The sequence below is a fragment of the Poecilia reticulata genome, chromosome 10 (genome assembly GCF_904066995.2).
Source record: "Poecilia reticulata chromosome 10, P_reticulata-male-v2, whole genome shotgun sequence".
In the NCBI taxonomy this organism is placed as follows: domain Eukaryota; kingdom Metazoa; phylum Chordata; class Actinopteri; order Cyprinodontiformes; family Poeciliidae; genus Poecilia; species Poecilia reticulata.
In genome coordinates, this window is record NC_088839.1 from 33,730,430 (window position 1) to 33,756,773 (window position 26,344).

The following is a 26,344-nucleotide window of genomic DNA, read 5'->3' on the forward strand; positions in this document are numbered from 1 at the left end:
AGAGGAGAACCAGAGAGGAGAACCAGAGAGGAGAACCAGAGGAGAACCAGAGGAGAACCAGAGAGGAGAACCAGAGGAGAACCAGAGAGGAGAACCAGAGGAGAACCAGAGGAGAACCAGAGAGGAGAACCAGAGGAGAACCAGAGAGGAGAACCAGAGAGGAGAACCAGAGAGGAGAACCAGAGGAGAACCAGAGAGGGAACCAGAGAGGAGAACCAGAGGAGAACCAGAGAGGAGAACCAGAGAGGAGAACCAGAGAGGAGAACCAGAGAGGAGAACCAGAGGAGACCCAGAGAGGAGAACCAGAGGAGAACCAGAGAGGAGACCCAGAGAGGAGAACCAGAGAGGAGACCCAGAGGAGAACCAGAGAGGAGACCCAGAGGAGAACCAGAGAGGAGAACCAGAGGAGAACCAGAGAGGAGAACCAGAGAGGAGAACCAGAGAGGAGAACCAGAGGAGAACCAGAGAGGAGACCCAGAGAGGAGAACCAGAGAGGAGACCCAGAGGAGAACCAGAGAGGAGAACCAGAGGAGAACCAGAGAGGAGAACCAGAGGAGACCCAGAGAGGAGAACCAGAGAGGAGAACCAGAGGAGAACCAGAGGAGAACCAGAGAGGAGAACCAGAGGAGAACCAGAGAGGAGAACCAGAGGAGAACCAGAGGAGAACCAGAGAGGAGAACCAGAGGAGAACCAGAGAGGAGAACCAGAGGAGAACCAGAGGAGAACCAGAGAGGAGAACCAGAGGAGAACCAGAGAGGAGAACCAGAGAGGAGAACCAGAGAGGAGAACCAGAGAGGAGAACCAGAGGAGAACCAGAGAGGGGAACCAGAGAGGAGAACCAGAGGAGAACCAGAGAGGAGAACCAGAGAGGAGAACCAGAGGAGACCCAGAGAGGAGAACCAGAGAGGAGAACCAGAGGAGACCCAGAGAGGAGAACCAGAGGAGAACCAGAGGAGAACCAGAGAGGAGAACCAGAGGAGAACCAGAGGAGAACCAGAGAGGAGAACCAGAGGAGAACCAGAGAGGAGAACCAGAGAGGAGAACCAGAGAGGAGAACCAGAGAGGAGAACCAGAGGAGAACCAGAGAGGGGAACCAGAGAGGAGAACCAGAGGAGAACCAGAGAGGAGAACCAGAGGAGAACCAGAGAGGAGAACCAGAGAGGAGAACCAGAGAGGAGAACCAGAGAGGAGAACCAGAGGAGAACCAGAGAGGAGACCCAGAGAGGAGAACCAGAGAGGAGACCCAGAGGAGAACCAGAGAGGAGACCCAGAGGAGAACCAGAGAGGAGAACCAGAGGAGAACCAGAGAGGAGAACCAGAGAGGAGAACCAGAGAGGAGAACCAGAGGAGAACCAGAGAGGAGACCCAGAGAGGAGAACCAGAGAGGAGACCCAGAGGAGAACCAGAGAGGAGAACCAGAGGAGAACCAGAGAGGAGAACCAGAGGAGAACCAGAGAGGAGAACCAGAGGAGAACCAGAGAGGAGAACCAGAGGAGAACCAGAGAGGAGAACCAGAGAGGAGAACCAGAGAGGAGAACCAGAGGAGAACCAGAGGAGAACCAGAGGAGAACCAGAGAGGAGAACCAGAGGAGAACCAGAGGAGAACCAGAGGAGAACCAGAGAGGAGAACCAGAGGAGAACCAGAGAGGAGAACCAGAGAGGAGAACCAGAGAGGAGAACCAGAGAGGAGAACCAGAGGAGAACCAGAGAGGGGAACCAGAGAGGAGAACCAGAGGAGAACCAGAGAGGAGAACCAGAGAGGAGAACCAGAGGAGACCCAGAGAGGAGAACCAGAGAGGAGAACCAGAGGAGACCCAGAGAGGAGAACCAGAGGAGAACCAGAGGAGAACCAGAGAGGAGAACCAGAGGAGAACCAGAGGAGAACCAGAGAGGAGAACCAGAGGAGAACCAGAGAGAACCAGAGGAGAACCAGAGAGGAGAACCAGAGGAGAACCAGAGAGGAGAACCAGAGGAGAACCAGAGAGGAGAACCAGAGGAGAACCAGAGAGGAGAACCAGAGGAGAACCAGAGAGGAGAACCAGAGAGGAGAACCAGAGGAGAACCAGAGGAGAACCAGAGAGGAGAACCAGAGAGGAGAACCAGAGAGGAGAACCAGAGGAGAACCAGAGAGGAGAACCAGAGAGGAGAACCAGAGAGGAGAACCAGAGAGGAGACCCAGAGGAGAACCAGAGAGGAGAACCAGAGGAGAACCAGAGAGGAGAACCAGAGGAGAACCAGAGGAGAACCAGAGAGGAGAACCAGAGGAGAACCAGAGAGGAGAACCAGAGGAGAACCAGAGGAGAACCAGAGAGGAGAACCAGAGGAGAACCAGAGAGGAGAACCAGAGAGGAGAACCAGAGAGGAGAACCAGAGGAGAACCAGAGAGGAGAACCAGAGGAGAACCAGAGAGGAGAACCAGAGGAGAACCAGAGAGGAGAACCAGAGAGGAGAACCAGAGAGGAGAACCAGAGGAGAACCAGAGAGGAGAACCAGAGAGGAGAACCAGAGGAGAACCAGAGAGGAGAACCAGAGAGGAGAACCAGAGGAGAACCAGAGAGGAGAACCAGAGGAGAACCAGAGAGGAGAACCAGAGGAGAACCAGAGAGGAGAACCAGAGGAGAACCAGAGAGGAGAACCAGAGAGGAGAACCAGAGAGGAGACCCAGAGGAGAACCAGAGAGGAGAACCAGAGAGGAGAACCAGAGAGGAGAACCAGAGGAGAACCAGAGGAGAAACAGAGAGGAGAACCAGAGAGGAGAACCAGAGGAGAACCAGAGAGGAGAACCAGAGAGGAGAACCAGAGGAGAACCAGAGAGGAGAACCAGAGGAGACCCAGAGAGGAGAACCAGAGAGGAGAACCAGAGGAGAACCAGAGGAGAACCAGAGAGGAGAACCAGAGAGGAGAACCAGAGGAGAACCAGAGAGGAGAACCAGAGGAGAACCAGAGAGGAGAACCAGAGAGGAGAACCAGAGGAGCAGAGAGGAGAACCAGAGAGGAGAACCAGAGAGGAGAACCAGAGAGGAGAACCAGAGGAGCAGAGAGGAGAACCAGAGAGGAGAACCAGAGGAGAACCAGAGGAGAACCAGAGAGGAGAACCAGAGGAGAACCAGAGGAGAACCAGAGGAGAACCAGAGGAGAACCAGAGAGGAGAACCAGAGGAGAACCAGAGAGGAGACCCAGAGGAGAACCAGAGAGGAGAACCAGAGGAGAACCAGAGAGGAGAACCAGAGAGGAGAACCAGAGGAGAACCAGAGAGGAGAACCAGAGGAGAACCAGAGAGGAGAACCAGAGAGGAGAACCAGAGGAGAACCAGAGGAGAACCAGAGGAGAACCAGAGGAGAACCAGAGAGGAGAACCAGAGGAGAACCAGAGAGGAGAACCAGAGAGGAGAACCAGAGGAGAACCAGAGAGGAGAACCAGAGGGGAGACCCAGAGGAGAACCTTCTCTTCATATCACTGCAGTCAGAACCTGATCCTGGTTCCAGTTAGAGGTTAGTGGTCTCCTATAGAGAGTGGACCGATTGGACCAGAACCGGGCTGCAGACCCACCTGGAGCCATGAAGAGGAGGCAGACAGGTGAGGAAGGTTGTTCGTCACCATGGAGACTCACCGGTGTAGACGAAGCGACCCGGCGCTCCTTTGCAGAACTGTTTGGACTTATAGGACAGCGTGACCTCCACGACCCCGGGGATGTGCCGGGGCGGAGTCTGGACCCGGATGGCGTGGGGCGTGATGAGCTGTATGGAGACCCGAGGAAAACCAGGTCATCATCATCATCATCATCATCATCAACCCAAACCAGTTCTGGAGTCAGAACCAACCCAACCCTGTAGAACCTCGCAGAACTCTTCTTCTGCCCCTAAAACTCTCGAGGGTTCTGCAGGGTTGAGATTAGTTCTAGAACCTGTAGTGCCGGCCTCTGGTTCTGATATCAGAACCACCAACTGGGTCAGATTGTTCCACATGTCAGAAACCAACTTCAGGATCCACATATTTACTCTGAACCATGAAGGGTTCTGCTCTGATGTGGTTCTGGTTCAGTAGGCTTCAGCCGGATCTGTGCAGCTGAACGGGTTCTTATGTAGAATCGGGTTCTGGGTTCTCTGGCCCGCACATCTGAGTCCAGTAACCAGATCATCAGCAGAACCGGACTGAACCTTGATGGTTCTGGGGAGTTGAACCAGCGACAAGTCTAGATGCTGCTGGGCACGAGATGGAGGTTCTGAACCGGTTCTGCAGAAGGACGACCCGTCAGGAGCGATCGGAAGAAGCAGCAGCTTCGCTGATCAAAGCGTGTGATGATGATGATGATGATGATGATGATGATGGTGATGATGATGATGATGATGATGGTGATGGTGATGATGATGATGAAGGTGATGATGATGATGATGGTGATGGTGATGATGGTGATGATGATGATGATGGTGATGGTGATGGTGATGATGATGATGATGATGATGATGATGGTGATGATGGTGATGATGATGATGATGATGATGATGGTGATGATGGTGATGATGATGATGATGATGATGATGATGATGATAATGGCTCGAGCTGCATTCTTAGTGGGTCCAAATCACTGAACTGGTTCTGGTTTGGAGTAAACTTAACGATTTCACCAGCTGGGATTGAAATCTTGGAAAATGGAACTGGAAAACTTTCGTTGGATGCTGTGGTTGGATGCTGCGGTTGGATGCTGCGGTCGGATGCTGCGGTCGGATGCTGTGGTTGGATGCTGCGGTTGGATGCTGCGGTTGGATGCTGCGGTTGGATGCTGTGGTTGGATGCTGCGGTTGGATGCTGCGGTTGGATGCTGCGGTTGGATGCTGTGGTTGGATGCTGTGGTTGGATGCTGTGGTTGGATGCTGCGGTTGGATGCTGCGGTTGGATGCTGTGGTTGGATGCTGCGGTTGGATGCTGTGGTTGGATGCTGCGGTTGGATGCTGTGGTTGGATGCTGCGGTTGGATGCTGTGGTTGGATGCTGCGGTTGGATGCTGCGGTTGGATGCTGCGGTTGGATGCTGTGGTTGGATGCTGTGGTTGGATGCTGTGGTTGGATGCTGCGGTTGGATGCTGTGGTTGGATGCTGCGGTTGGATGCTGTGGTTGGATGCTGCGGTTGGATGCTGCGGTTGGATGCTGTGGTTGGATGCTGCGGTTGGATGCTGTGGTTGGATGCTGCGGTTGGATGCTGTGGTTGGATGCTGCGGTTGGATGCTGTGGTTGGATGCTGCGGTTGGATGCTGTGGTTGGATGCTGCGGTTGGATGCTGTGGTTGGATGCTGCGGTTGGATGCTGTGGTTGGATGCTGCGGTTGGATGCTGTGGTTGGATGCTGCGGTTGGATGCTGTGGTTGGATGCTGCGGTTGGATGCTGTGGTTGGATGCTGCGGTTGGATGCTGTGGTTGGATGCTGCGGTTGGATGCTGTGGTTGGATGCTGCGGTTGGATGCTGTGGTTGGATGCTGCGGTTGGATGCTGTGGTTGGATGCTGTGGTTGGATGCTGCGGTTGGATGCTGTGGTTGGATGCTGCGGTTGGATGCTGTGGTTGGATGCTGCGGTTGGATGCTGTGGTTGGATGCTGCGGTTGGATGCTGGGTTGGATGCTGTGGTTGGATGCTGCGGTTGGATGCTGTGGTTGGATGCTGTGGTTGGATGCTGTGGTTGGATGCTGCGGTTGGATGCTGTGGTTGGATGCTGCGGTTGGATGCTGTGGTTGGATGCTGCGGTTGGATGCTGCGGTTGGATGCTGTGGTTGGATGCTGCGGTTGGATGCTGCGGTTGGATGAACGTTGCAGAAGAAGAAACGCTCCACTGGCTGCTGCTCAGTTAAAAACTAAAACAAGTTACAGAGTTTCCAGCAGAACCAGAACCAGAGGAACCAGAACCAGAGGAACCAGAACCAGAAGAACCCAGTCACTGAGCAGAACCAGAACCAGAGCAACAGATCCGCAGCAGCGTTATGAAGAACCCGACCGGACCAGAACCGGGCCCTGACCTCGCTCCAGACCAGCATGGTGCCGAAGACGACCTGCAGGCCGTCGAAGAAGTTGTCCCCGATGAGGATGACGGTGGCGCCGCCGGTGGTCCAGCCTTCGCTGGGGCTGATGGCCTTGATGCACGGCGTGGCTGCTTGGAGACACACACACAACGGCAGGTCACTACGTGACCTCTGACCTCTCCGCGCCAACAAGGCCCCAGTGCGTTCAGTGTTGTAATTCTGTCTCCAGCCAAGAGGGAGCTGGGAAAGGTCAGAGGTCAGAGAAGCTGAAGGCGACACATGAACCAAGTCAGTCGCTGCTCCGAGTTCATCAACTAATCTGGATGAAAGGCGGAAAAACTCGACGCTGCAGCTGCTGCAGCGGAGCCAAATGCATTCTGGGGCGCAAACAGGGGGACAAAAGGGGGGGGGGGACGGAGACAGGGGGGGGGCGGGGGGGGACAGAAACAGGCTGGCGGGGGGCAGAAACAGGCTGGGGGGGGCAGGCGGTTTGCTGGCAGTTCATCTCTGAGCTCCAGCAGACGGAGCAGCAGATGTTGCAGCTTTATCGCCTCTGAAACATCCCAGGCCGCTGCGCCACGGTACCGGCGCCTATGGGGGACCATTTGGACCGAACGGGACGCGGCCGGGTCGGATCTGCCGGTTCTGATGGACGGCTTACCTTCGGACGGGTCCAGGCGCCGGGCGCGGCGGCCATGTTTGGAGTTGTTGTGGACGAACATGTTGTCGGAGACGGCCAGGACGTGTCCGTCCACGTTGACCGTCGTGGACACCACCACCTGGGGACCAGAGGTCGGACCGGGTCACTGCTCTGCACGTCGTTTATTGAAGACAAAGTTCCAGTTATGCTAAACGTAAATAATGAACTCATTGCAAATAAAACTGGTTCTGAATTGGGATGTGATGCTATAAATCCCCGTCGGTCCAGTGGGTCCAACCAGTATAAAACCTGCTGCCTGAACCAGAATCACTAACCAATGAGCTGCATTAGCATCCAGAAACACCCAGAACTGCCCCACAGCGCCACCTTCAGGATCCTTTCATTCACAGTTTTTACCTTTACAGCCATTTCTGAAGCAAAATTACTGGGTTTTGATCTGTTTGCTAGCAACATTTTACCACTTGGAGATGTTTTTCCATCATGGCGCCGTTTGAAGAGTTATAACTTAAGAAACAGACTTAATGCACTGACTGCGGTAAAATATTTATTGTCAATATAATTTCCCAACATAGATGTCTTCAAATACACCTGTAACATTTTGGATGTGAGAAGAATATTTAAAATGTCTGTCAGAGGAGGGGCAGTAAAACTAACGTCAAAGCCGTTAGGAGGGGATATTTATGGGAAAATACAACAGGAGCAGGTTGTAAAACACAGTTTCCCTTATGAATCCACCATCCATCCGGTGATGGAACTGGACCCGGTTCATCATTATGATGGGACAGAGAGAAACTCTCTTCCCTGAGTACAGAACCTGCTTTCTGATCCGGACCCACTCACTGTCCACCGGCTTCCTGAGCTAACACGGAGCCCATTAGCTTCCTGAGCTAACACGGAGCACATTAGCTTCCTGAGCTAACACGGAGCACATTAGCTTCCTGAGCTAACACGGAGCACATTAGCTTCCTGAGCTAACACGGAGCACATTAGCTTCCTGAGCTAACACGGAGCACATTAGCTTCCTGAGCTAACACGGAGCACATTAGCTTCCTGGTCTTGCAGATTTTGCATGTTTCACTCCGTTTTTAGTGCTATTTAGTGATATTTCATGATTGATGTACCCAAAAGAAATTACTCACAGGAGCATATCTGCTTCGAGCGTTTTGTCGTCTCTCGTTTTTTACCCGTTATTTTTAAATCCAGTTAATTTGATTCGTTGTGCTGCAGCTACGCACACGTACATATGGAGTTGGAAAAGAGACAATTAATGGGGCCACTTTATAAATAATGTGGTTTAAATTTGAAAACTTTGGGTAAAATATCAAGTCTTTTCAAGTAAAGAGCTTCGAGTCGAGTCCCAAGTCAGTCAAGTCCGAGTCTTTCAGCATTTTTTCCAAGTCAAGTCTCAAGTCTTGAATTTAATGACTCGAGTCCAAATCACGTTAGTCGAGTCCCCCCCCCCCTCTGCTGGGGACAGGCAGGTTTAGGGGGCGGGGCTTAACGAACCCGACCAGAACACCTGGCGCTCACCTGGAACCGCCTCATGTCCCGGGGGTTCCCGGCGTTTTTCAGGCAGTTCTGGTTGCACTTCAGGAAGAACTTCAGGAAGAACCTGGAGGGAAACACAAGGTCTGGATCAGGTTTCATTAGATTAGAACCTCCTCTGATGAACCGGGTCAGAACCGCCAAGCAGAGCAGCCGGCCTGAAACCGGCCAGGAATTAATCAAATTTTAATCAAAACTCTTTTTGCTGCTGAATTATTCAATAAATGAGCTGAAATTCAGGTTTTTATATTCTTTAATCTCCATCAGGTTGGAGCAAAGTTCTGTCTGTTCATCTTTCCAGAGTTTTTCCTGATCATTCATGGAGCTTCTTTAGGAATGTGGATGCTGACATTAGCGTTAGCTGCTACATGTTAGCATTCAGATTCTAATTTAGCCTATCATGGGCTAACTGCTTTTAGCCTCCAAAGTCACGATGATAAAACAAAATGAAGTTTGATAAAGTAATAAGAATCTGCAGAAAACACCCTAAACTAGCAATATGAATAAAAACCATGCATGATTTCTCTACATCCACATCCTCACCACTTTTCTCTGTGGGGTCATGAACATGCTGGTGCCTATCTCCAAAGGTCAAAGCTCAAGATGCGGGGTCACCTGGACCCCAGTGGGCGGAAGAGCATGCTAACTCCGTGCAGAACGACGCGGGCTGCTAGCCGATGTAGCTGTGCGTCAGATTTATGGTCGTACCAGGAACACGTGAAAACAAAGGCTTAAAAAACGACATTTATTCTGTTAAAACTTTTAAAATCTGTCATTAATTGATCAAAATGAACAGGTTTAAGCTCAGCTTTATCTGCTTCTCCAGACTCTGCAGGGCCACATAAACCGCTTCGGCGGGCCACAGTTGGTCCCCGGACCTTGAGTTTGCCTCAGTGTGATAATAACAGAGTGAATTTATTGCTGATCAACAATCAGCAAACTATGATTTTATGTTTTGTTTTATTTTGACAGAATGTGACAGGAAGTGGCCACGCCCCTCTCTGCTGCTGATGGAGCCGCTGTGATGAAGATGGCCGCATGATTTACGCCTGGCAGCCGAGGGGCATCGATGTGAGGGGCGGGGGGGCAATAAGAGCTCAGGGCGGGGGGGCAATAAGAGCTCAGGGCGGGGGGGCAATAAGAGCTCAGGGCGGGGGGGCAATAAGAGCTCAGGGCGGGGGGTATCTGGATGGATGGCGGCCATAATGCCTCCGCCGTGAAATCTGTGCTCATCCGTCTCCTCTTCCTGTTTAATCGCCACATTATGACAATAATAATCCAGCGTTACAACAGACATGTCACATTAACCAGGGGATAACCTCGGGAGGCTCCGCCCCCTGCAGCAAGGCATGCTGGGAAACCTGGAGGAGCAGGTTCCACACGCGGAGCAACAGAGCCGCAGGCCAGGAGGTCAGAGGTCAGGTTTGCCTGCGATGGAGGACTAAGATTCACCAGCGACCTTCTCTGCTTATTGAACTGCTTCATGTACAGATGAACTGTTCAGTTGAAGAACTGTTCAATTGAAGAACTGTTCAGAGGCTCAGATTTATTGAAACATGATGAAAAAGACGACGTTCCTGCAGAATCTCATGACGTTTCACGATGACGTCATGAAGCAGAAACGACCGTCGGCTGCGGCTAAACGAAGTCGGTTTACTGGCTTCACCTCCAGGGTCAACTGGTTTCACTGGTTTGGCTGCAGCTGCAGCCTCATCGCTGCAGCTGCAGCCTCGTCGCTGCAGCTCTTGCCTCGTCGCTGCAGCTCTTGCTCCCGTCAAACGTCGTTTCTGATAATAACCAACTTCAGAAAACAAACTAAACTCTAGTCCAGACGACTCGTCATCACTTTACAGACTGAAGCCGTTTAAATGTCCACATCTTGGTGCCGTTTCTCCTGATGGCTTCAGGTCAGCGCCGCCGTGATTCATCTCCGGCCAGCAGGTGGCGGTAATGAACCAGATGTGCTGCAGACGAACACCCTGCTGTGAGGAACGCCAGAGCTGACGACAGCTGCACCTTCAGAGAGGATCCTGGGATGCGTTCAGGTTCAGTCGTTCATCTCAAAGCTCCTGATAATCTGATGAATCTCCCTCAACTGTCACCAGTCTGACCTGGGGCTCTGTGTCTCCTCACCTCTGACCTTTGACCCCAAAGCAGATCACAGAGCTCCTGCAAACACTGAATGCAGATTTTCCTCCTGAATGTTTTGAATCTTGTGTGAAACCAGAACCAGAATCATAAACCTGCTTCTGTGGCCCGAACCTCACTGAGGGCGCCTGGGGGAGTGTGTGAGTGTGTGTGTGTGTGAATGAGTGTGTGTGTGTGTGTGTGTGTGTGTGTGTGTGTGTGTGTGTGTGTGTGTGTGTGTGTGTGTGTGTGTGTGTGTGTGTGTGTGTGTGTGTGTGTGTGTGTGTGTGTGAATGTGTGTGTGTGTGAATGTGTGTGTGTGTGTGTGTGTGTGTGTGTGTGAGTGTGTGTGTGTGTGAATGTGTGTGTGTGTGTGCGTGTGTGTGTGTGCGCGTGTGTGTGTGTGTGTGTGTGTGTGTGTGTGAATGTGTATGTGTGTGTGTGTGTGTGTGAATGTGTGTGTGTGTGTGAATGTGTGTGTGTGTGTGAATGTGTGTGTGTGTGTGTGTGAATGTGTGTGTGTGTGTGTGTGTGAATGTGTGTGTGTGTGTGTGTGTGTGTGTGTGTGTGTGAGTGTGTGTGTGAGTGTGTGTGTGTGCGCGTGTGTGTGTGTGCGCGAGTGTGTGTGTGAGTGTGTGTGTGTGAATGTGTGTGTGTGTGTGTGTGTGTCCATTGAATGAAAGCTGATCTCTGCAGGCCCTAACCCCTTTATGGCAGCGAACAGAATAACTCGATGCTCCATTCAGACGATGCCGAGTCCAGAGAACCGGCACGGATCGATACGGATTGGATTAAAGCAGCTGGAGACGGGGGCTCACACACACACAGATTCACAGCGACCGGTTTCAGAACATCAGAACCATGCAGCTGCTCGGGTTCAGTTGGAGCCAGAATCTCCTGGTGTGGTTCTGAACCGACCCGTTGAAGGAGAGTGGGTCCTGGCAACCCTGGCTACATCAGCAGATCACCTATGGATCCTAGTCCGGTCCTGAAGCATGATCCGCTTCAGGTTTTACTGAATACACAAGACCAGAACCTCCACTGGCACCGAAACCTTTGGGACTACAAAACTCTGAGGACTCCAACTGGACTGGAACTGGACTTTAAGTGGAAGTGGAACCCAACCGGAAAAGGGTAGAGAGCCTTCTCCGGGTCAGGGGGGTCGTCCTGCCTCAAGTGGAGGAGTTTAAGTATCTGGGGATCTTGTTCACGAATGAGGGAAGAAGGGAGATCGACAGGCGGATTGGGGCAGCGTCTGCCGTGAAGCGGCGCTGTACCGGTCCGTCGTGGTGAAGAGAGAGCTGAGCCAAAAAGCGAAGCTCTCGATTTACCGGTCGATCTACGTTCCCACCCTCATCTATGGTCATGAGCTTTGGGTCATGACCGAAAGAACGAGATCACGGGTACAAGCGGCCGAAATGGGTTTCCTCCTCCGCAGGGTGGCTGGGCTCTCCCTTAGAGAGAGAAGCTCGGTCATCCGGGAGGGACTCAGAGTAGAGCCGCTGCTCCTCCACGTCGAGAGGAGCCAGTTGAGGCTCGGGCATCTGGTCAGGATGCCTCCTGGACGCCTCCCTGGTGAGGAGTTCAGGTCCCACCGGGAGGAGGGGAGACCCAGGACACCTGGAGGGACGATGTCTCTCTATGGGAACGCCTTGGGGTTCCTGGAGGAGCTGGAAGAGGCTGGGGAGGGAAGTCTGGGCCTCCTGAGGCTGCTGACCCCGAGACCCGACCCGGATAAGATGGATGGATGGATGGAACTGAAGTTTTCTGTTGAGTCTCTGCGTTACCTGAGATCTTGTGTGATTTCATAGCGTCAGTGAGTCATTAGGATAGCTAATGCTATCAGCAGGTTAGCTTCAAGCCATAACTAGCTGATGCTATCAGCAGGTTAGCTTCAAGCCATAACTAGCTGATGCTATCAGCAGGTTAGCTTCAAGCCATAACTAGCTGATGCTATCAGCAGGTTAGCTTCAAGCCATAACTAGCTGATGCTATCAGCAGGTTAGCTTCAAGCCATAACTAGCTGATGCTATCAGCAGGTTAGCTTCAAGCCATAACTAGCTGATGCTATCAGCAGGTTAGCTTTCAGCCACTGTTAGCCCTCCATCTGAAGCCTGTCGTCTGCTCAGTGGTTCCCCAGCATTGAGCTCAGGCTCCTTTTCTCCCAGTCTGTGGAGCGTATTGGGTTTGCACCCCCCCAGTTTGGAACAAAGACTTCTGTTCGAATCCCAACAGTTCCTCCAGTGCAGCAGGAGGCGCTCTAGGCTGCAGCTTCTCTCTCTGAAGCTGCCTGTTGTCTGCAGAGTGGAAAACAAGAATCTGAAGAACTTGTGTGTTCATAACTGTAAATATGATCAGATTCGGTTCTTCTGCACTGCGCGGCTGTTGGTCTGTTTCAGATCTTATGATAGAAGTTTAATTATTAACCAGTTTATATTAACAGTATTTCTGTTGTAAAACCAGGAAGAAGCTAAAAGCTGAAAAAGAACCAGAACCCTCTGACCCAAATGATGTCACCCCAACCACACCCAGTTCACTATGGGAAGCAATTACACGGAGCTCCGATTACACACACACACACACACACACACACACACACACACACACACAGCCTGTCTCTCTCTGGAGTCTCTCACTTATTACGTTAGCCCAGAAAGAGAAAGAAAAGAAAATCAATATTTCAACAAGCGTATTTTTAAAGCTGAAGCGCCGCTACCTCACACTGCGCCGCCCGGCAGGCGGCCCGCCGCCACACGTTTAGCCGCTGACCGCCCGGTGAGCCCCGACCGGCCCGCCGCCGCCGCCGCAGACTCATCTTACGGCTGAGAAAGCCCAGAAGGAGGCGCGGCAGGCGGGGAGGCCGCCGCGGTAACAAGCGGCTCGCCGCCCCGCCGTCACTTCTCATCTGCCGCTGCTAACGAGCGGAGCGTGGAGGATCAGGGCGCCAAGCGGCGCCGACACAGGAGCAGGCAGAGAGCAGATAAAGCGGCCTGAAGGCGGCTGGCGGGGAGGAAGAGGAGAGGAGGAAGAGGAGAGGAGGAAGGGGCCGCGGCGCCTCATTAGGAGGAAAGTCTAATATTGACTCTGTGTGTTGTTGAAACGGCCTCTTCAAATAATTACTGAGTGGCTCTTCTGCTGCTAATTAGGATATGAAACAGCAGCAGCGTGTGATGATTCACAGCAGCAGCAGACTGAGTGTGTCTGGCCTTATTACAGCACATCAGCCAGCTGTGTGTGTGTGTGTGTGTGTGTGTGTGTGTGTGTGTGTGAGGGCCTGCTCAGCTCGGCTACACACCATCAATAATTCACGAGCCAAGATGGCTACATGTACAATCAGACTAAATATTTGATGAGGCACTAAAACAGATCAGCCTCATAAACACGCCGCCGTCACAACAGGGGGTCCCCAACCCGGACCAATCACATCATCCGCTTTTACCCTCAATTATACTGGTTTGTGGTTCTGAGCTGGACCGGTTCTGGTTCCTGCTGGTCGGTGAGAAACAGGAAGTGAACAGAATTCCTGAGGGATTCAACCAGAACCACAGAACCGGACAGGATGGAGAGTGATGACATCACCGCCATCCCAAGATGGCGTCGGACATGTTTGTAGTCCAGGTCGGGTTGAACGGTCCAACGTCTTTTCTGACTGGACCCAAAATGTCAGTTTCTCGTTGTCCTAGACTTCCTGGGTTTGGGTCGGTTCTGGTTCTGTCTCTTTAAGTCTTAATAATTAATTTAATTATTGGTTTTTGTTCCCCCTCAGTTGTTCCTCATTAACCCCCGCATCGCCACCCAGACGAGCTCAGCCTCAGGGGATGGTGGGAGTAGTGAGGTGAGTCCAGGCCCGGATGGTCCGGAAGCGACCCAGAGGAGCCTGGAAACACTCGGCTTCCTCGGAGCAAAGCGCAGCGACACGGATACCACAATCATTTAGACTTTAACAGGAACCTGAAATGTGTCCCATTAAATATGCAAATATAATTGGGGTCCTGAACCGGGACTCCAGCAGACCCCGGGACTCCTTCAAGGGGAAACCATCACGGATCAGCGCTGGCCCGGTTCCACCAGTGGCTGCTGTTCGGCTGAAAAAAGACGGTAAACCGTCAGGAAAGAAGATCAGAACATCCGGGACGCCGCCATGTTTCCAGAACCAGGTCAACAGCTGAAGTGTCTAAAGGTCACTTTGAGGTCAGAGGTCAATTATTACATCCTTCTGACTGCCAGTTAAATTCGCCCCCAACTCAAGTTTTCACTGTCTGATTTTCTTTATTATTTATAATTCCAGGTTTCTGTTTAAATCCTGCAGAAGCTCCAATATCAGTGCTGTCAGGAAAAATCCTGGTGTTGGAGGTTTTTCACAGCGAAGCGAAGGATTTCTTTCCTCAGAGGAACAGAAGATCCTTCAGCTGCTCGTCTGATGAAATCCTCCTAAAGCCCCGCAGATCAACTCCAAACCGCCTGAAGGTAAAAACCCAAAAACCGACTCATTTCTTTCCTGAAAAGTTTGACATCTGAGACCTGAGAGATTTGGCCTGATGTCCATCACGGCCAAACATCCTGCAGCCGAACGCGGCGGCGGCTGAACGCGCGGCGGCTGAACGCGGCGCCTGAACGCGGCGGCGGCTGAACGCGCGGCGGCTGAACGCGGCGGCGGCTGAACGCGCGGCGGCTGAACGCGCGGCGGCTGAACGCGGCGGCGCCTGAACGCGCGGCGGCTGAACGCAGTAGCGCTTTTCCGGCCGCGGAGCTTCTTAGTGAAGAATCCCACTGCTGACGGCTCGGCGTCCAGCTTTACTGAACCAGATTTGGGCAGAAGAAGAAGAGTTGCTGATTTGAATAACCGCCTGCGGCGCGCCCTCCGAGCATTTAGCTTCAATATCTCTTCATGCCACTTTAACCTTTCCAGCTGCCGCCTGACGGAGGGAAGCAAAGCGCAGCTGAGCAGCAGCTAAACGCTTCCATCAGCTTCAGACTCACTAATTAGCGGCAGGAAGCCGAGCTGCTGACCGGACCGGACCGGACCGGACCGGACCGGAGTCAGGTCCTCCTCAGTTTTCACCCAGAACCACTTCCTGCAGGAAGCAAAGACTCTGTTTTCTTTATTTGTCGAATTATGAGTGAAAAACTAAAACATTTGGACTAAAATCCAGAAAGCTTTGGTTTCCTGGGAAGATGATCCATCATGAGCGGTTCTGGTACCAGTAGAACCAGGAGGAACCTTTTATCCATCTGAACCATGAAGCTGAATTTGATGAAAAACTGAACTTTAGAGTAAATATGTGAAAAAGAGTTAAAAACATTCAGAAGGGCCATTAAATCTTAAAGATGTATATAAAGCGCAGACAGAGCGTCTGATGAAGGGGAGGAATAATGATGCAAGCATTACAAAGTAAATGTAATTTACTGGCTTTGAAGTTGACACTGAACGCATCGGAGGGAGAAGAAGCCAAATTAAACCACAATTTAAGAGAAAAACAGCAAAAAAATCTGACGGCTAAAAGGCAAAATAGCCGCTGAGCTGCACCCGGTTCTGACCCAAAAGAGGAGTCCAGGTCCAGAACGCTGGTTCTGATGTCCAGAACTTCATGTGTAACAAGAATAGGACGGGTTCCTCAGCAGAACCGGATCACCTCCGTTTATTTCCGTCGGAGGTTCTGGTTCTGAGAGAACTGAGGGGTCAAAGGGTCCGGACCCCGAGTCCAGAATGCCCCCCAAAGAAATCATGAAGAAACTTTTATTTAAACATCAATATAAAGGCAATAGAAACAAAGAACAAAGTATATCTGCCTTTCATCTAACAAAAAATAAGAATTAATTTTTTGGTCCCCCCCATTGTTAGAACATTGGTTCAGTCCAAAGTGAAGGAGGAGCAACAGCTGCTGATCGGTACCGGCTCCGTTAGAGCCGCTAAGTGAGGAGCTAGCGGTTAGCGGTTAGCTTTTAGCTGTGGCTCTGCAGCACTAACATAAACCCTCCAGTAAAGCAAAAGACATGGAACACGTTTTATTTACTTTCACTGCTCAATAGAAAGAAACACACTGACAATAAACATCGTTATTTCATTACTTTGGCTGAATCATGATAAACTGCCACCTTATGCCTTGGAAACCAAAACTAGCTAAACTGCTACATTGCTTTTGTGACCAGCAGGTGGAGATCTTTTCTTTAGAAGTAACAAGATGCACCTGAACACAGATTTAGCAGGTCCCAATATTTTATTAAACAGTTTTCCTTAATTCTACTCAGTCCCTGGAACAAAAGGAACACGTCAGGAAAAAGGACGGACAAGTTCAATTATTCCAAAAGAAATAAAACATTCAATGCAAAAAAATTTAGTAAAAAACAAACAAGAAAACAAATTAGTAACTTCAATAACACACAACTGATACAAACTGTAAAAGGAAACACTTCAAACAGTGGAACAGATCGTCGTCATCCGGTTCCTAATGCCCCTCTATGGGGCCAGAGGAGTAACGCCCCGCCCACACAGCCCAACCAGCAGCAGGTTTAGTTGAGAGCAAACAAACAAACAACGACAAGACAAGACAGCAGAGCGTCCAAAACACAATCAGATGCCTGAAACAGAAAACCCATTAACGGTGGATCCAGATAAAACAAATCAAAAGCTAAATAGCAGGTAGGTTACCCAGGGGTGGAAACACAGCCCAACCCGGGAGGAAGCGGGTCAGCAGGTGAGGACCAGACGGAAGCCGCACGCCTCAGCAACCCTCAACTGCAGCCGGCAACGCCATCAGAGCAACACTGCAGAAACGCACCACAGGTGTAGCACCAAACCCAACCATGATCTCAGCCACGGAGAGCAAAACCGCCACTTACGATCTCAGAGAGTCGATCAAACCCACAAACCGACATGTAGCCGCCGACCGCAGCAACAGCGGGAGAAACTCAGACTCAGCGCCCTGCAGCGGCCCGTCCAGCTATAAAGGCATCTGCCCCGCCCACCAATCAACGGTGCACATAGTGGGGGGGGGGGGGGGCACCATCCCACCACACTTTTATGGACTTAAACTTTTTGGTTAAATGTAGCAGATATCTAATTATATTTCGTCCTTCAGCTGATCGCTGCGAGTGGCTGACAGCTCAGTGTGTAGGAGCTGAGAGCAGATAGAAAAACAAAGTTATGCCTTTATGACTTACAATCTTCAACATGGAGCTTTTAAAACCACACAGATAAAATCGGAATGTTTTCCCATAAAACCCCTGATGCTTTGAACGTTAATTTAAAGTTATAATTCTTCCCAGATTTTCACCTACCAGGACAGGAAAACCAGAAAAGGTTTAAAATAAAGCAACTTAAGTTATGACTTAATGCATAGCTTGTATTGGGAACCACTGCAATAAATCAATATTTATGAGGAATTTTATGAAACAGAGTTACGCATTAAACCTTAAATGTTTGCAAAGGTGTAGCAGAGACTATTTTAGTTTGACTTCTCTGGGTCTCAACAGTTTAATCACTGAGTAAAACAAGCACATTAAAAACTTTAAACATTTTATGTTACAAACATTTCACTGGAACTTGGCCGACCCCCAAAACGGCTCCGAAGGAATGTCCATTTATTGTCCCCTGCAATAATGAGACGGGATTTCCTCCCTTGGTCAAAGGTCACCCATCGTCCTCCAAAGGAGAGCACCTCAGATAACTGGCCAGACACCAGGTGAAAGGTCAAAGGTCATGGCCCGAAACCAAGATGGCTGCTTGGAACTGCCTGAAGGCTTTGATGAGATTTAGAACAGAGAGCAGAGAAAAGAAACATACACTGGGCCCAGGTCAGGGGTCAGCTGGCCCCAGGTCATGGGTCAGCTGGCCAAAGGTCAGAGGTCAGCTGGCCCCAGGTCATGGGTCAGCTGGCCCCAGGTCAGAGGTCAGCTGGCCCCAGGTCATGGGTCAGCTGGCCCTAGGTCAGAGGTCAGCTGGCCCCAGGTCAGAGGTCAGCTGGCCCCAGGTCATGGGTCAGCTGGCCCCAGGTCAGACGTCAGCTGGCCCCAGGTCAGGGGTCAGCTGGCCTCAGGTCAGGGGTCAGCTGGCAAAAGGTCAGGGGTCAGCTGGCCAAAGGTCAGGGGTCAGCTGGCCCCAGGTCAGGGGTCAGCTGGCCTGCTGCTGACTTCACAGCTGCAAACTTTAACTTTAAGGAACCAATTCTCTCTAAAGGAATATTTCTGCTTTTCAAAATAAAAGCAGTGCCAATGTGCAGACCATAATAACCAGATCTGTCCAAACAGAACCAGGCTGCTAGAAACATCTTCCTTCTCTCCTGACAGACGGCGATGAGGGGAAAAGCCGACCCTGAATCAGTGACCCCTGACCTCCAGCAGGTCAGCTGATCCGGTTAACCCTCTGAGCGCCTCGTCAACCCTCTAATCAAATTAGCGAGCAGCAAAAAATTGACACTTTTCATTAATTAAACAGGATCTTTCTAATTGCAAATTCAAATGTATTCGCTCTGAACAGAAGGTGTTCAGTAATATTTCAGGGAATTTGCATATTAAATGGCGGCCACCCCGTATTATGGATGCAAATGTATGCGCGTTGTCTTTATGTTTAACTTGGGGGCCAGACGCTGCCTGAGCAGGCGAAAACGGTTCTGAGTGTTTCATTTAGCCCCACAAACGCAGCACCTGTGGAGCGCCGCTCCGCCCGCCGCGAGCGATGCTGGAAATGTGGGACGGAACCAACTGATCCGAAAACGGCATCAACCGGCGCCAGATAACCGTTACATCTTACCTACGATCAGCTGGGACTTTAACACCTTGATTTTGATTCATTATGAAACTATTCATTAAATAAAACCTTTACGTTTATTTTTTTATACATACATTAATCCCAAGTGGAACCTTTGTATTTATTAGTTTCTGGTACGACTGTAAATCTGACACGCAGCTAACGGCAGAGATGGAGCGGCTTAGTTCATTTCTGCTTCAACCCGATCTAATGCTGGAAAACACTGCAATAAGGAGTTAGCCTGTTAGCAAAGCTATGCTACAGGGACCAGCAGGTGGAAGAGATCTTTTTAAAAGTTACAAGATGCAACAATATTTTATTAAACAATTTCCTTAAAACATTTCTTTTAAAAAAGAGGCTTCAGGCCTACAACATGTGAAACAAATGACAATTTAAATTATTCCAACAGAAAAACATTCAATGCAAAAGAAATTAGTAAAAAACAAACAAGAAAACAAATTAGTAACTTCAATAACACACAACTGATACAAACTGTAAAAGGAAACACTTCAAACAGTGGAACAGATCGTCGTCATCCGGTTCCTAATGCCCCTCTATGGGGCCAGAGGAGTAACGCCCCGCCCACACAGCCGGCCCAACCAGCAGCAGGTTTAGTTGAGAGCAAACAAACAAACGACGACAAGACAAGACAGCAGAGCATCCAAAACACAATCAGATGCCTGAAACAGAAAACCCATTAACGGTGGATCCAGATAAAACAAATCAAAAGCTAAATATCAGGTAGCTTACCCAGGGGTGGAAACACAGCCCAACCCGGGAGGAAGCGGGTCAGCAGGTGAGGACCAGACGGAAGCCGCACGCCTCAGCAACCTCCAGCTGCCAGTATTATTACCATTAGTTTCCCGCAAAAACGTGAAGAAAGTGACAACTTTGCCGAAACATGTTGTTTGAGCCTTCACGGTGGCCGTAGTTCCCTACGCGCTGCTTTCTCAGTGCTCATAACGAGCACGCGCGTATTTCGCCGCGTGGGCGGAGCGGCAAGAAGACGCAGGGGGAACCGGATCTGATGGGGAAACGCGGATTGACGTAACACCGGTGACGCCATCAGAGCAACACTGCAGAAACGCACCACAGGTGTAGCACCAAAACCCAACCATGATCTCAGCCACGGAGAGCAAAACCGCCACTTACGATCTCAGAGAGTCGATCAAACCCACAAACCGACATGTAGCCGCCGACCGCAGCAACAGCGGGAGAAACTGAGACTCAGCGCCCTGCAGCGGCCCGTCCAGCTATAAAGGCATCTGAGGGAGGGGGGGCACCATCCCCCACTAGCATAAAATAGCAGTCGAATGCTAACATGCAGCAGCTAATGCTAATGTTAGCTAATGCTAAAGACACTCGATGATCAGAAAAACTCTGCAAAGATGAACAGATAGATTAAAATCTAGAAATTTCTCTGATGTTCAGCTCATGTATTCAGTAATTTAGCAGAAAGTTTAAATGTTCTGGTTTGTTCCCGACCGGATCGTGTTTCTGCTGCTGTGAAGGTCAAAGGTCAGCAGCATCTGTCCACAGCTCCATGGATCGACGCTTCCCAGGAGGAGCGGCAACATCCACTTCCTCCGCCGTAAATAGACAACATGTGCGGACCGACTCCATCATCATCATGTAAATACAAGCCAACATATTTCAGAGCAGTGCTGGTTCTGGTTCTGGTTCCTCCAGCGGCCCGATCACATTAGATGCGCATCATTGGATGTCTCAACAAAATAAAAGCGCAGGCAGGAATCAGACCCACAACATGAGGGTCAGCATAAACACGTGGTTTGGCGAGAGCTGAACCTGCCAGCGGGTCGGGACGGTTCTGGAGACACCAGCTTCAGGGCCAGGATCTCCTGAACCGGGTCAGAACCCCAGCAGCTCGATCAGGTAGAAAAACTTGTCAGAGGTGTTTAGGAGTCGAATCACGCTGCGCGTCAACCGCGGAGCCCAGAGGAAATCAAAGGCTGCAGACGATCCTCAGTCCCCACTTCATTACCGACCACCGGCTGGATCAGACGCTCTGAGTGGCTATCAGTCACACTGAGGCCGGGTGTGTGTGTGTGTGTGTGTGTGTGTGTGTGTGTGTGTGTGTGTGTGTGTGTGTGTGTGTGTGTGTGTGAGTGACAGGTGGAGAGAGCTCACAGTGTGAGGGCATTAATTAATGACTGACGGCTAAAGAGCCGCAGCAGCAACAACAGTTAAGCCTGCCGGCACCAGGAGCTCAGCGACTCCGATCGATGGGTCGATGCTTGTACTCACACTCACACACTTACACACTCACACATTTACACACTCACACACACTCACAGCGCAGTCCATCATTCTCACTTCCTACACACACCTGAATCTGAACTAGGCGCCCGGCTCTCTGCGGAGCCTCCAGAGGAGGAAGAGGAGCTGCAGCACTGACTTCATCGCTGCCCATTTTTCTTCCCAGCATCCTCCAGGAGCGAGCTCTGTGATTGGTCCATCACGTTGGGATCTGACAGGTGAGATTAGTGAGGTGTGATTAGGGCGCCACTGGAGACACGTATGTTGTGAACATTTATCCGTTTTACTCGCGTCTCTCTGAAATGACTTCAACAGAAACCAGCCTTCCCAGTACAGACCAGTCAGAGACCAGCTTCAGAGCTGGATGTGTTTATTGTGTGGTATTAGCTCAGGCTACGTTACCTAGAAGCTGCCGGTGTTTTCTGATGTTGGTTAGGAAAGTTTCCGGTTTGCGCCACCAAGAGACCTCCAGCCAGCTGTAGTTGCCATGCCAGGCCTCTAGATGGCGCTGTGACTTTAGCATGTCATCCAATGACGGTTAGCTTCCAGCTCATAATAAACAGCAACCCATAGACATAATATAAGAATAGACCCCGCATTGGCTGCTCCGGCACAAGAAATACGGCGGCCATCTTGGAGAGGTCGTCCCTCCTACTTTGCTCAATCAAAACAGCAGAAGATGCCTCAGCACTGAGGATATTGTTGTTCTGATCTGTCATGAACGACTATCTTGACGAAGAACTCAACGTACACACCTCGTGTAGCTTGTAGAACTCGGCTTTATTCGTCTCAGTGCCGCTAAACAACTGCTGGATGCACAGCGCATGCTCATGAGTCTGCCCCCAGCTACGGAAGCCTAACTGTGATATATCACTACAGGATCGATGGACTATTGATGTGAGGCTCCACAGACAACATTTCACAAGTAAGATGGACATATTATTGTGTATATATTGTGATTACAATATTACTTTACTGTATTTATGTCCACCCGCGAGATACCAGCTAATATTAGCTACAGTGTTTGGTGTAATACGGGTTCAGCCGCTATGAAGGATAACTGAGATTCTGTAAATCTAAAATAATTAATTATTCTCTAACATTGACTTAGATTATCTGACAAAAGAGTCTATATTAGAAATGAAACAATGTAACACATATTATAAAACTTATATTATGTGTTATAAGATTCACCAGCAAAGTTTACACAGGTGGTAAAGACTATTATTTATATGTAATTCTTTCACTAGTAAGAAACATCCCAAATCTTCCGTTTTTGTTTTGAAGGTTTCCTAAAGACACGATGTGAGGAAGAAGAGGGAGAATCTATAAAGAGAGACGGATTCACTGATGAATCTCACATCGGAGTTTAGACTCAATCTCAGCTGCTGAATCTCTGAAGCTACACAGCAAATCCAGGAGGCCCAGATTAACTCTGTCAGATTTGATTTGAACACTTTTAAAGTGTCTATATGGGTTAGAGTTAAATTAACACCAGAAAGTGTTAACTTAACTCTTTTTGGAGAGTTAGTACCTTAACTCTTATAAAGTGTCAAATATCAAATCTGCTGGAGTTAATAATTTAACACTAATTCAGTGTTAGATCTTAATATTAACTCTCACAGAGTATTTCTTTAACTTCTTAAGAGTCATTTGTAATTAATATTAAATAGGTACTTTATTGTTTTGAACTTTTAAAAATTATTTGGAAAATAAACATTTAATAAAGAGGCAATAATTTTCTCAAATGCATTTATTTCAAAATATGCACCATAATTACAAAAATATTACAACGTGGAATAATGTGCATGTTTCACATGTAACTTTCATTCACATATTGCTTATCAAAAGGTCTGACATATCAGCTGTGAAATACAAAATGCAGTATGATTAATACATTTTTCTTCATTGCCATATGCATGAAATTGTTCAAAGTTCAAGGTGGAGAAAGTAAAGCAATAAGTTAATGTAATATGATGGAGCACATTTTCTTTTAACAGGTAGATGACTGGATATTACAGTACATAACAGACCAACCTGATAATCAGATCCATCATTTCTTATCCAGTTTCTGTTTCTGTTGGTAAGACCCAGTTCCTCTCTGACTCCACCAGAGAGATGTCCACCAGAGAGATGTCCACCAGAGAGATGTCCACCAGAGAGATGTCCACCAGAGAGATGTCCACCAGAGAGATGTCCACCAGAGAGATGTCCACTCACTAACAGATTGTCTTCAGGTTGTTGTTCTGTTCATGACGTTTGGTCAGAGACACCAACATGCTCCTCTACTGCATCAGACAGTCTTCAGTCTCTGAGTAGGACAGTCAGTGTTGGTCTCTGGATCATAACAAACAGAAACATGACAATGAGGAACGAAGGAATATATTATTACTACAACTCTAACAACAAGCCTCCATTACAGAAATGTAGAGTTTCAGAGATATTAACACTTATAATCATTTTGGAGCTTGAATCTTCGAAGAATTCATGGAGGGATCAGGAGGGAGAGGTTAGGCTGACGACTGGAGATTCATCCTCAACCAGACTGGTTCTAATATACAAAAAGGCAGTAAAAGGATTAAAACATGCTGCAAAACTATAAGAAGACACAACAGCGGGAATAATGCTGTTATTCAAACAAACGTGAAAAACGCTTTTACATTTTTTCAAAGGAAGCAAATCGATCAGAAAGGTTGATAAATCTGACCAATATGCATGTAAACGTTAAACATCATGAAAAAACACACTGCAGATTATTACGGATCTGTTTAAGTTAGCCTATAATTTGATTTAATGTTCACCAGCTCGATTTTTTCCAACACTTATACTCTGCTAACATTCGGCATGCTAAGCTAAATATGCTAACATTCGGCATGCTAAGCTAAATATGCTAACATTCGGCATGCTAAGCTAAATATGCTAACATTCGGCATGCTAAGCTAAATATGCTAACATTCGGCATGCTAAGCTAAATATGCTAACATTCGGCATGCTAAGCTAAATATGCTAACATTCGGCATGCTAAGCTAAATATGCTAACACCGAGCCGTGTGGCGAACGTGACGTCTATCATACAGGTTGAGCTCAACTCAAAATAATAGTTATAAACCATCTCAGACAAAAATGACTTACCAAGTGCAGTAAATAACTCAGACATGTAAATAGTCCTGAAATGACTTGGCTTCTGTCGCTTTGTGTGAATCTGTGAGTCAGTGAATTAACTCCTTCAGTGTTGGAGCCGCTGGTGGAGCTCAGAGTTAAGAAGTAAAGAGTTATTGATTCTATTTTAATAGCTCTAGATTTGATACAGAAACACTTTGTTTAAACACCAGATTTTAACTACTAATAATATACACCCCATAAACAGAATGTGACTCTATTAGAGTAAAATTAACTCTGCTTTTGAACAAAGTCTACTAACACAAAAACATTTAACACTTTTGAATTTGCTGTGTAGAACTCGTCGGCTGGAAAACATATATATCTATATATGTATGGATGTATATACTGAATATACATCAGTATATTCAGTATATACTGAATATATTGGATATATACATGTATCCAATATATATTATTCAATATTAATTATTATTTATTTGTCATTATTAATAATTATTTATTTGTGTTTGTATAGTTATATAAATATGTATTGATCTTACTAAATAATTTATTAAATACATTATGAACGGTTGTGTGTTTTGTAATCTGCTCATCATTCATCAATATCAGAATATTTCATTCCTATTCTATTGTTATAGCCACTAAGCATATTTATGCTGAACTACGTATTAAAAACATACTTATGTAACCGGGTGGTTTTACTGGAAAACATAGTTTACTTCCATTGGTTGTAAATTCCCACCCGTTTTGGGCCCTTGAACACATCTAGGCCCGGTTCCCCTCCTTCACTTCCATTCTCAGCCTTGTGGGGCTCATGAGCGTTGATAGGCACCGGGTGTGACGCCAATCTGAGTGTTTGTCGGGTCCGTTGTGTTGCTGTTGGCTCTCAGTCAGATGAGCGCTGAGCTCATCGGTTGCTGGAGAGGGTTCGGATCGTGGACATTTGATACTGGTAGGATACATGGATTATTGATGTCACTACCCTACCTGTCTATTACTGTCAGCAGATACATTATTGTTTTCTTTTGGTATTGCAGATTGCTGCTGTTGCCTATTATGCTCCCACAAAGTGCATTTGTTTTGTAGTTGGATGCTTCAAGGAATAGGTCATCCTTTAGAGATGGAGTTGTAGCACGAACAGTGCAGAACCAGAACAGCCTTAGGACTGGGTTGGGGCAATGTGGGATTTGTTTTTCTTTTGTCTAACATTATTTTGTGTTTCTACTAATTTGGTTTGTTTTTGATTCCAATTGCTTCTAGTCTTGTCCTGGGTTTGAGCTTTGAGTTTTTAATTAGAATAATAAAGTCTACTTTTAATATTGTAAGAGAATGTATAAATAAAAATATATTTTGTAAACTATTTCTGTTTCATCATTCTCAGCCAGGCCTACCTGGGTATTAATAAGGAAACTCTAGGCCACTTGATATTTCAGTGGTCTACCAGTTGGCTTTAGAGCCACGTCCTCAGTCACAATCCGGGTTCTTTCCCCGTGTTGCACTTAAATACAATTGTTTATAAATGTAGCTTTGATAGATGATTGAATATGGTTTCCAGTAATAAAAAAGCGTGTTATGATCGATTAAATGCGCTGATACGTCATTGTGCTGCTAAACGCATAACGCTGAGTGGAGTGGTGGACCGCTCCAAGATGGCCGCCCGCTCCAAGATGGCCGCCCTAAATCTCGTCAGCGACAATAGGCGAGAGCGGCCATGAGGGTCTATCCTTACATTATGTCTATAAAGCAACCCGTCTCCAATGAACTAAGCACTGATGTGTTGAACTGAACAGATTCAGTAGCACCACGCTATCCGCCATCATTTCTGTGGCTAACAGCCCGATGCTGCGTTCTGTGCCTGG

At 48.6% G+C, this 26,344-nt stretch overlaps 1 protein-coding gene and 1 long non-coding RNA gene across 5 annotated transcripts in view; one reads left to right on the top strand and one right to left on the bottom strand.

Moving 5' to 3' along the window:
• The window catches only part of LOC103471770 (transcription factor COE3-like), a 115,576-nt gene that overhangs the window by 40,621 nt on the left and 48,611 nt on the right, over positions 1–26,344 (bottom strand). For 2 of the 4 annotated variants that reach the window (XM_081611998.1, XM_081611996.1), the window contains exons 7-10: positions 8,198–8,279; positions 6,668–6,785; positions 6,004–6,134; positions 3,611–3,737 (exon numbers count right to left, since the gene is read on the bottom strand). In XM_081611998.1, coding sequence (XP_081468124.1) covers positions 3,611–3,737; positions 6,004–6,134; positions 6,668–6,785; positions 8,198–8,279 — 458 coding nt within the window. Of the gene's footprint in view, positions 1–3,610; positions 3,738–6,003; positions 6,138–6,667; positions 6,786–8,197; positions 8,280–26,344 lie in introns of all 4 variants that reach the window. The other 2 variants (XM_081611997.1, XM_081611995.1) reach the window with 1 other exon arrangement.
• LOC145553222 (uncharacterized) lies at positions 22,202–22,767 on the top strand. Its single transcript, XR_014089535.1, has 2 exons — positions 22,202–22,287; positions 22,650–22,767. It is a non-coding gene; the product is annotated as an uncharacterized LOC145553222 (long non-coding RNA).